The sequence below is a fragment of the Euphorbia lathyris genome, chromosome 5 (genome assembly GCF_963576675.1).
Source record: "Euphorbia lathyris chromosome 5, ddEupLath1.1, whole genome shotgun sequence".
Taxonomy (NCBI): domain Eukaryota; kingdom Viridiplantae; phylum Streptophyta; class Magnoliopsida; order Malpighiales; family Euphorbiaceae; genus Euphorbia; species Euphorbia lathyris.
In genome coordinates, this window is record NC_088914.1 from 23,838,660 (window position 1) to 23,850,160 (window position 11,501).

At 36.3% G+C, this 11,501-nt stretch overlaps 1 protein-coding gene across 1 annotated transcript; it reads right to left on the reverse strand.

Moving 5' to 3' along the window:
• Nucleotides 1-5,453: 5,453 nt before the first annotated feature.
• LOC136230996 (vacuolar protein sorting-associated protein 2 homolog 3) lies at nucleotides 5,454-9,968 on the reverse strand. Its single transcript, XM_066020223.1, has 11 exons — nucleotides 9,776-9,968; nucleotides 9,535-9,579; nucleotides 8,506-8,540; nucleotides 8,378-8,428; nucleotides 7,580-7,684; nucleotides 7,398-7,469; nucleotides 7,112-7,183; nucleotides 6,923-7,003; nucleotides 6,123-6,158; nucleotides 5,980-6,035; nucleotides 5,454-5,798 (listed from the first exon to the last, which is right to left on the reverse strand). Exons 1-11 carry the CDS (start codon nucleotides 9,807-9,809, stop codon nucleotides 5,747-5,749), a joined length of 639 nt encoding a protein of 212 aa, XP_065876295.1. The 5' UTR covers nucleotides 9,810-9,968; the 3' UTR covers nucleotides 5,454-5,746.
• Nucleotides 9,969-11,501: the final 1,533 nt, after the last annotated feature.

Below are 11,501 nucleotides of genomic sequence, written 5' to 3' on the forward strand. Positions count from 1 at the left end.
TTGCACTCTCTGAATCCTGATTTAATTGATTGGACTCTCTCAAGTTTAAGTCAATGTTGTTGTTACAAATGCAACAAAGTCTAAAATTTATTAGGATGGTTAAACTAAGGGATTTAGTTGAGTTTGCTCCTAAGAAATGAATTGCACATATATTTTTAATATAAGAAATGATAAAATTATCATCAATGTTTAAGTGGAGCAATTTTGAATTTAGGTGAAATTAATCTAACTGATTGACTGTTTAGAGGGGGAAAAATAAAGTCAATATATAGAGTGAGTTTGTTTTGTTTGCCTTAGCTCAAGCTATAGATGATGTACCAAAAACAAAACAAAAAACAGATGCCCAACCATTATTAGGGTGCAATTAACTCTAAAGATGAAAATGGAAGGGTTGGTAGGGGGTAAAATCGCCCTTATAAGGGTTGGTTACCGACATATTCCTACTTCTAGGTCAAGATAAAAGCTCCGGGTCTTGGTTTTAAAAGTGATTTACTAAACCCAGCCCTAATTTTACACTTTTAGCCCCGTGAATAGACCGAAATACCCTTTGCACTAAATTTCAAAAAACCCAAAATCTCTCAAGAAGCCGAAACAATTTTTGCTCAAATCTGGACAACTTAGTGAGCCGAATCATGGATGGTGATAGAAACCGTAAAGGAAAAGCTAAAATGGTACGATTTACCGCTTTATTTCATTGATTTATGCATCGTTTTGAATCTGTTGTGGTGTTTAAAAATTTCGGCCGGAATCGCAGTCGGGCGTATGAACATCACGCCCGGTCTGCGGTCCGGGCGTATGAGTATCACGCCCGACCAGTGGTTCGGGCGTGATAGCCACATGCCCGAACCAATGGTAGGGCGTGATGCTCATACGCCCTAACCACTGATAGGGCGTGATGTGCATACGCCCGACCAATGGTTCGGGCGTGATTCCCTTACGCCCCCTTACGTATTAGTATAAAAATTAATATTTTTTAAAATTTTAGTAATTTTAGTAAACATTTAGTATAAATTTTAGTATAAAAATTAATATTTTTTAAAATTTTAGTAATTTAGTGTAATTTTAGTTTAATTATAGTAAACATTTTAGTAATTTAGTGTAATTTTAGTATAATTTAGTATAAATTGAGAATAACTATATTATAATTTTATTAGTTTAGTAGTATTTTAGCATAATTTTATAAATTTAGTATAATTTACATTATTTATAATTTTATTAATTTAGTGTAATTTTTTTTGTAGACGGAGCGGCCTACTAGGGGTGGGAAATCCATCCCGTCATCTGCTCGTCGTCTAGATATGGACGACGAGGATGATACACCACGGCATACGAGATTGCGTGGTATAGATATTTCTGGTCGTAGGCGGAGAGGGGCTGCGACGGAGCAGGTGAGGAGGGGGCCAATTGTGGATCAGGCCGATATTCATGGCTCAGAGGGGGCGACTGATTTTGATGACAGAAAGCCCGATAGCGATTCTTTTCAGGACTACCTGGATGTGGCAGCCCGGGCAGTGCGACAGTCCGCTGTTGCACATGATCGCGAGGTTGAGGAGAGCGATGAGCAGCCGACCCAGCGCGTAGGAGGTCGTTTTGCGAGTACAGGTATTTTAGTATTTTTTAGTATAATTTTTTAATATTTTTGAGTATAATTTAGTATAATTTTAGTATAATCTAGTATAAATTTAGTATAATTTAGTATTTTTTAGTATAATTTTTTAATATTTTTAAGTATAATTTAGTATAATTTAGTATAATCTATTATAATTTTAGTATAATTTAGTATAATCTAGGATAATTTTAGTATAATTTAATATAATCTATTTAGTATTTTTTTAGTATAATTTAGTATTTTTTAGTATAATTTAGTATTTTTTAGTATAATTTAGTATAATCTAGGATAATCTAGTATAATTTAGTATAATTTTATAATTATCAGGGACAAGCAAACGTCCCAAAGGTAGTGAGGACGAGAGCTGGGTAGTTACTGCACCGGTTGATGGTGGTCCCGTTGATGGTTCCGTGATTCCTAGTTTTCTAGGACATGTTGTCTCACAGATGTTGGGAGGAGAGATTCGGTCGTTTCTGACATGCTACAACAGATCATCAGCATGCTGAGATTTGTGTCAGTGGTTTTCTGGTGCGTCACCCGAGGTAAGAATAATATAGTGTGTCAACATTTATTGTAATTCGTATTTTTAACTATAAACATACAAAACATTCTGTAATTGTATAAATTGTATATGTGTCATTTTACAGCTGAGGGAGATAATCGAGAGGACTGGTTTGTCTCACCTTCCACAGGCCATGTTTAAGAACCTCGACACTCCGCTATTGACTGCGTTCGTGGAGCGGTGGCAGCCCGATACGAACTCCTTCCACATGCCGTTCGGGGAGATGACTATCCAGCTGCATGATGTGTGGCAGATTCTTCGGATCCCGATCGACGGTCCGATGGTGTCCGAGTCTCCCCCTACTGACTCGCTTCATGCCATGTGCATGATGATGTTTGGGGTGAGTCAGGCTGAGCTTCTGTTGCCGACTAGTCATTTATGGGCAGGTGGAGGTGTATTTGTTGGGGCTGTACAGGGGCTACTCGCTGAGGGTAGGGATGACGCTACTCGGGCCACAGCGTGGATGTGGCTTATGCTTGGATCCACTCTGTTTGTTGACAAGAGTGGAGATAAGATTAGGCCGGCCCATCTTCATGAGGTTTACAGCGGTGTCAGCGGGGCAGCTGGACTATCATGGGGGTCTGCCACACTAGCCATGTTGTACCGGCAGCTGGGGATAGCGAGCAGAGGAGACTGCTCAGGTATATGCGGATGTTTGACCCTACTGCAGGCATGGATATATGAGTATTTTCTGATTTTCCGACCGCATAGAGGAGCTCACCTGATCCCAGCTGACCATGCCCGTGCACTGAGATGGGAGGTCGGGGTACCAGGCAAGACGACCGCCCGACTAGATACCTTTCGAGGGCAGCTGGATCGTATGACGGCGGCAGAGGTATTTTATAAAATTTTAGAATTTATTTAATTATTATTTATAGTATATTATTTTTTTATTGAGTATTACTTTTTTCCAGGTGACGTGGTTGCCTTATGGTCCTGTCGCCGATGATGATCGGCTTCGAGTGTCCTACGCCGGTTGGATACGGTGTAGAGACATCGTCGAGCCGTATATGCCCGACCGAGCGCTGCGACAGGTCGGATATACTCAGCCTATCCTAGCTGAGCGTATTAGACCTGATAAACCAGTACGACCATGGAAGTCGTTATCGTACAGGCTCACGCATTCCTTAGTCACAGTTGAGGACACCTGGCGGAGATTTCCATCGGCTCGGGGCATTGATCGGAGGAGATGTCGACCAGTTGGATACGATCTCACTGCCTGTGATCCTGCTTATATGGATTGGTATAGGCAATATTCGCATCCTCATCTCCTTCATGCACCACAGGCTGGACCGGTACAGCATGCTCGCGCCAACAGCGAATTTGTAAGTTTATTATTATTTAATATTATTATTTAGTATTAGTTTATATGTGTTTAATTTTTAATATTTATTTATTACTTTTTTTGCAGTGGGTTAGCTGGTTGTGGCGTGTCACCCAACTATCGGCTACCCACCAATCTGACGAGGATGTTCCACGCATTAAGAGGGAGATGGATGAGTTTATGGATGCGTGGCGTCGGGCGAGCTGATTTTTTGTTGTACACATTCATACATTTAAACACTTTTTGTTGTAGATATTAAATTTACTCTATTACGTTTATAAATGTTTATGTTTATTAATGTTTATTTTAATTTTTATGTTTTTAAATTTTTTTTGTTAAGTACATTTATGTAGTTACGGGCTTAACGGACTATTTACGGGTTTAACGGACTATTTACAGGATTCATAAGCTATTTTTTTTGCTCTCTCGATACACGGGCGTGTGAAGATCACGCCTTCCCGTGTGGTCGGGCGTGATAGCCCTACGCCTCACCGTGTGGTCGGACGTGATAGTTCCACATCCGACCACAAGGTGAGGCGTACGCCCGACCACACGGGAAGGCGTGATCTTCATACGCCCCACCATGAGGTGAGGCGTGATGTCCATACGCCCGTGCATCGAGAGAGAAAAAAAAATAGCTTTTTCCACCCCAAAACCTATGAAAGGGTAATTTCGTCCTTCCACGGGGCTAGAGGTGGGAAATTGGGGCTGGGTATAACAACACCCTTTTAAAATTGTTACATGTCTTCTTTATCTTTTTTTTTTTTGAAGAATATGTCTTCTTTATCTAGTTTCAAAATTGAGATCATTAGAACACTATTTAACTCCCTATGTATCAATTTTTGACTTATGACATTATTTGGTAACATTTGACCTTTGAACTAGGGTGTTGCTATTTACCGCCTCAAATTACTTATCATCTCCCCCATTCGAACAATTTTACCCTTTTTATAAAAAAATCAAAATTGAAAATTTTGAATTAAAAAAAAAAAGCAAAATTTGGCCTAAGCAAATGTCGGATCCGCCCATCCAATGGGTTGGGCGGATCCAGCACCCACCCAGCCAATTGGCTGGGTGGGTGCTGGATCCGCCCAGCCCATTGTTTCATTTTTAGCGACGAAAAACGATAAATTGTTCCATTTTTTGTGACAAAAATGTAAAAAATTTCATTTTTTGTGACGAAAAATGCAAAATCGTCACAAAAAATATGCATTATTTTCATAATTTTTTTTTACTAAAAAACGTAAATTTTAATGTTACAACTCGTAATCATCCATTTCCGAGGTTTAGGTTGTCACACATTAATTATTTTCATAATTTCAATTATTATTGTTTGGGTTTGTGATTTTGAAGAGAGAATTTTTAGTTTTTAATTAAAATTATAAGAAGGGCAAAAATGTCGAAATGGAGATGGTAACTTGTAAAAGGAGGCGGTATTTAGCAATTCACATGAACTATCTGAAATGACAATTTTTACCCATTGGTCTATTATCTATCCAAAATGTTAATCTTTACCCATTGACGTATTGTTTGATAACAGTACCCCTATACTGCTCAAAATTGGTAAAATCTCAATCATCCATACCGTTTGAGATTTCATCAATTTTAGATACGATCAAAGAAAAAATGAACATTTTAAATAGATGGTCAAATGATACCAAATAACAAGAAACAAAAAAAAAAAAACACGGATAAATCAATAGCCAAATAACGTTGAAAACTTAAGGAATAAAATCTTGCCATTTCTTACATTTTCATTTACAACAACAAATTTAAAGTTTATCCCTTAAAATGATTAGCTTAATATTGCATGTGAAACGTAATTAAAGGAAAATGTCGCACAACTATCACATCTATAGAGTATAACCTTATTGACTTCAAGTCTCATTTACTAATGAACACAGCTAATACAATTACAAGAAATATTTTAGAATTTACAAACTAAATTTACTTCTCAATTTATCAAATATTAAATATTTATTTTAATAACATTTAAGAGGTTACTTGTGTTTCTTCACTACTCAATACGATTGTCATACAACCCTACGTAATAAAAGCATACATTTTAGCAGAAACTGTAATCAATCTGATCTAATGAAATTGAGCGATTGAAGATAACAATTAGATTACAATTTAAACATTTTCCAGAAAACGGACGGAGAATGAATATCTACACTATAAAACTCCTTGAAGAATCGACTTCCAATGTAGAGCTGTACGCAGCAAGAGAAATGGATATTCAGTAATCGGCTTACGGATTTCTCAGAGCTGCCAATCTCTGCTCAAGCTCATCAATGCCAGAACTGCCACAAGACAATTCAAGGGTAAAGGTTAGCTGATAATGCAACAGAATGATTAGAATTCTGATTCTGAATCTAATACTTTACACGAACTTGAAAATGATATATAATTAAGCCCCGATGCTGTGACCTAGGTCGATAACCACTCTATGAATATCAGAAATCTACAAGGAAGAACAAATACCTGCTGACATCTTGCTTATTCTTCCCTGCAATTTTACCTTTTGGTGCAGTTGATAACTGTACAAGTTCAACTTAAATTCAGCAACATGAGAAAAAGGAAATATAATCAACTGAAAGCAAGGGGTAAAACGAATTACTACTAACCTGCGAGGCAACATCAACACCAATTTCATCTAGCACCTGGAACAAGAGTGATTAATTAGAGAGAGAAAAAAAATAAAAAATAAAAAGTGTCATCACTTGCTCCAAGATTCATCAAAATTTATAAGAGGTGAAGGGGGATAATGGGGATAATTCTTAATATTTTGTCCATGAAGGCCATAACTTTCCAATTTTAATAGTCCAACAAAAGACTATTACATACATCATCCAATGCTCACAATTATAATGTCATTGCAAAACCCATGAGTAAAATACATCCACGGCCCTTGAACTATAGAGTTACTAACATCATGGCTACTAAATTTCATTTCGTGATAAAAATCCTTGAACTTTACATTAAAGTCCAAATCAAGGAAAACCATTAAAAAATAAACAAAATGATGACTTGGAAATAAGTATTTAACCATAATTTTTGGTGATATGGATGAAAAATAAAAAGAGTCAATAATTTAGTCAAACTTGTTTAGGTCACCATTTCGTTAATTTTTTTTAACCGATTTTCTTTGATTTGGCCTTTAATGCTAAATAATGTAAAGTTCAAGAATTTTTTATGTCAAGAAATGAAGTTTAGAGACCATTTAGTAGCACTAAATTTCAGGGTCCATGAATGTATTTTACCCTAGAAACCACGGACCAGTAAATAACTTGCTCAGAGATCCCCATATTGCATTGTTAGTTACTAGAAAGATTAATCCATCCTGAAAGGGTGTTTTTATTTGCAGAGAAGCTTCACAATATCAATGTAAAAAGAAGAAGAAAAGAACTCAAGCAGAGAAGCTTACTTGATTTGTCAACTCATCTGTCTCCTCTTCAGCCTCGTCATCATCCAAGGCATCATCTATAGCTTCTGACATCATTTCCGTCTGCATGTACAAACAAAGAACCAATAAGCACCACAAATATGGAACCATGAGCACAGGAATAATATTGTTCCATGCTAATACTATTCTCAAGGTGAATCGTCATCTTACAGTCATATCCATCTGCGCTGACTGCTTCTGAAATTCCCTTATAACCTGTTGTTGCTTTGCAGGTGCCATTTGCTGCATTAAGGATATCAGCCATTAAAATATGTAAAGATTAGCTAACAAACAAATGTACATGCCTGTAAGTTTAGGTTTAACTTCCAAGCAGTAACAAAATATATATCAATCCAAAAGAATTTAGCGCAACCAGCTTTCAGTGTTACAAAATAAGCAATTACTCCTGCAGTTGGAATATTCAAACTTATATCCAGTCTATATACTACTTATATACCTTATTCATAGACGCCATTGCCTTTGTTGCACCTTTCAAACCGACAGCAACTGAAGATTGAGCATGCATTGCCTGCATAGGAGATATATACAATTAATAGCACATTGCACATGTGTTTCAAAGAGATACACTGAGGAGAATAAAGACAATGGATGATCTCTCAGTGAGTTTTTTGTTCATACCTGTGTATGAGTTGCTATGCCTCTCATTTGAGCACGACTACCTTGTAAGGTAGCAATTTGTTGCCTAAGTCTGATTAGCTGCCGAGCAAGAATTTTAGTTGCTGCCTGCAGAATGCATACAAAAAGGTTTTTTATTCTGTTTTTTAATTTTTTTAAAGGAAGGGGGAAAATATCAGAAAGTGTCATTTCAGGACAATGTTGTGGTTCTATGTGTGAAATTTAGTTGCTCCATAGAATGGAAAGTTTGGGGTCCTATGTGACATTTTTGCGGAAGTACGACACCAGTATGAATTTAGATAATTTATTTCCAAAGGCCATGTGATTGCTAAATTCTGATAAATCCTATCAGGATCAGGAATTCAAATACGACTATGAAGGGGATACAGGCAAAAGGAAGCCTTAATATTTAAAGAGATGTATAAACTTCATAATCTATATTGAACTGAAGAAACAACATTAATTTACAAATACTAGTATCCCTCACTGTGTTTAATTGAAGTTGGACTCCTAAGTAGGATCAAGTAGAAAAAATAATATGGTAACTGAAATTTCAAATGCCTAGGCACTAACAGAATCTTGTCATCAATTAATGAAATTTCAAAATGTAACCAACTACAAAACTAAAACTATTAGTAAAGAAATAAAAATGCCAAAACATCAATTATCCCTCACATTCAAGTGAACCCTTTCAAGCCAAATACAGAAAAGCTTACGACAAAGTTAACTGTTCTTCACTAGAAGCAATTCAAGTTTTCAAGGGTTGACAAGAATCCAACTCAATTAGAGCATACAACACACCTCATTTCCTGTTTTAGCAGTTCTTTTTATCTCAGCAACAAGCTTCTTTTCCTGAAGACATGATAAACCTATTAGATCTAACGGTGGAATTTCAAAACCAGGACTATCTTTGTTAACTGTTCAAATACCTCTGATTGCAGTGCCCCAATTTCCTTCTCTATACCTGAATCAGGGCAAAACATAGCAAGAACATCAATATAAAATCAAAAGGATTTGCTTTGAAACTAACAAAAAAGAAAGAAAGGGCTTATGATTAGCCCCATGCCATAAATCAAATGGTCCACGATAAGCCCTAAGTCAAGGTGAGATTTCTCCAGTCAAGGTTGCATTGACAAGAGAAGTGCTTCAACGGACACTTGAAAACTGTGAATCCTAAATGCACATTGCTAAGCTGGAAAGGACTTCAATGTGCAATTTTCCATCTAGTTATTCAATGGGGATCATGGGAAAATGAGTACATGCATTGATCCTCTCCTGAAGTTAGTCTAATTCTTCTTGAAGTACATCAATGCAAAAGGAGCTCCAAAAGCAAAAGCTGATTTTTGACAGCTATAAAATGTAAGTTGTCACAACAAGCACAATTTTATGCCAAATACATAATCAAAATTTGAAGCACCAACCCCACCACTCTGGCCACAAATGACGCTTCTTTGAGTGTACCAAGCATCCGGTTGACCTTATTCGCCTTATTTGAGTAATTCCTTACAAACAAACTTTTATCTATGCGATACACCTTTATAAATGTCACTCCTTTGGGTAAAAGTCTAAAAACAAACCCATTTTGCATATTTCAAACTTACAGCAATATACCCACTGGTTCTCAAATCTGATCTTATCATAGTAGCGGATACCTTTGCCAGTGGAAACTGGAAAGCCATTGATTTTCCCCATACAACAGAATCATCTAACTAAGCTCTATGTTAATAAAACCAAACCTAAGACAATAAATTAAATTTCCTCTGAATACAAAACTTTGATTTTGTGGATAACAATATCAATTATAAAACACCTTTTTTCTTTTCCATTTTTTAATAGTCCAATAAAAGACTGTCAAATTCATATGCTATCAACTAATATACATGAGAGAGAGAGAGAGAGTGATCAAGGGTCCTGTAAATGCAATGATGAAAATCATATAAAATAAAAGTAGAAAATACCTCTAGTAGCATTTTGCATTTCTCTTTTACTCTCTCGTAGAACCTCTGCAGTCAAAATAACAATCCGTCATGATCATAATTAGCAATAGAAACAGTCGGCTGAGATTTAGGGGAAAAAAGCCATAACAAGTCAACCAAACTCGGAAAATCAATAATTTAAGAGGAGAGCATCATTCGAGAATAACTGATAAAATCTGATAACTAAATACGAATTTTGGATCAAACTTTAAGGATGATAAACCTCTGGGATTGGGTTTCTTGCTGAAGATATTCATTTTATTTGAGCTCCGATTAGAAGATATGCAATGATCAATATGCTAGAATTCCTTAACGGAGTGGAATTAGGGATGAGAGAATTTCAGGCTGGATAATGGAGAGAGAGAGTGCAGAGAAACTTTGGGGAATTTCCCCTCTCTAATATAATATTCCGATATTGATTTAATTAACCAGACCGTCAGGGACTTCACTGTAAATATGTATTTAATCAAAATTTCAAAGAAAATTTTTGAAAGAAAATCTGCTATCATTATTTCATATTTCAGTGTCTCATTTTATATCTCTAAAAAAAAAAAAAAAAGTGATCTATACTTAATTAAAATAATATATTCTATAAACTAAGAAGATCTGTACAATAAAAATAGACTATATTTTATGAAAGGTACAGTAAAATCTCTATAAATTAATAATGTTGAGATCATGGAATTTTATTAATTTAGAGAGTTATTAATTAATCGATAAATAATAATAATTAATTTATAGAATGATTTGAAATTTTTTTAAAATAAATTAAATGTGTATTATATAAGTTAATTGAACTTGGAAGTTCATTGTATTTATGTTAAAAATATTCAATTTATCATAGTTAATGAATTACTATAAAAAAAATTATATGGAGTGTTGTTTCAAATCATACCAAAAATAGGCTTCTCATGAATCTGTCACAACGAATTTAGAGGAAGCAACCACTGAAGACATTCATGAACTTGAGGAAATGATTGGTCAACTTGGTTACCGTAATCCAATGGATTTCAATCAAATATTGGATTATCTAGGTGAAAACAATGAATGCTGAATTCAATTGAGTATGAAGCTGAAGATGATTCGGTACCTTTGAAATCAGTCACAAGAAATGAAACAATTACAACATCATCCACTCTTTACAATTTTTTGTTACAATTTGACAAGTATACACTGAAACTTTTGAATGCAGTGAGAATAATTAGAGATGAAATTTGATGACTCGTGGAGAATTTTCGAGGAACTTCCGTCTCTGTGGGGGCGTCGTTGGGTTCGACGGGGGAAGCTCCGATGCCAAAGTCAGTATGGAAGAATAAGAGAGCAAACTGAATTGACAAAGAGTAAGTGAATGTGTACCTTGATAGCCTGAGACATAGGCTATATATAGTCATGAAGCCGTAACTTTCAGTAACTAGAAAGTCTCCATTAATGTTCCATTAATGGCGGTTACTGATTTCCTTTAAGTTGGCTGTTAGCTAATTGATAGCTCATTAATGGTCTTTATAGCCGGATCGGCCCAGCCGTTCTAATGGCGGATTGAGTGTTTATGGAGATTCGCCTCACAGGTTCGCTCGCGGGTCTCTTTTGGTGAGACCTTAGTGATCCGCCCGTCGGATCTCTTTGTTCCAATACGCCGCGGTATTCCCGTATCAGTTGATCAACACGTGGTGTTCTTCGGCGAATATCTCTTTTGATCCTTGGGATAATATCACAATGTTATCAGAAGCCCCCCAAAGTTCCCTTAAAGTCCTTTAGGGCTTTTGAGCTTCTTTGCGCGCCGTCATGATTACCTGCATTAATGATCACTCTGTTCGATGCCAATCGAGGGGTGACACGTGTGGCAGGCGCACCGCTCGAGGAAAGAGAAAACGCTTTCTTCATTTCTCTTTTTCTCTTTCTTCCTCATTCGTTCTTCCTCTCCATTTTCCTTTGCGTCTTCTTTGCAGAGC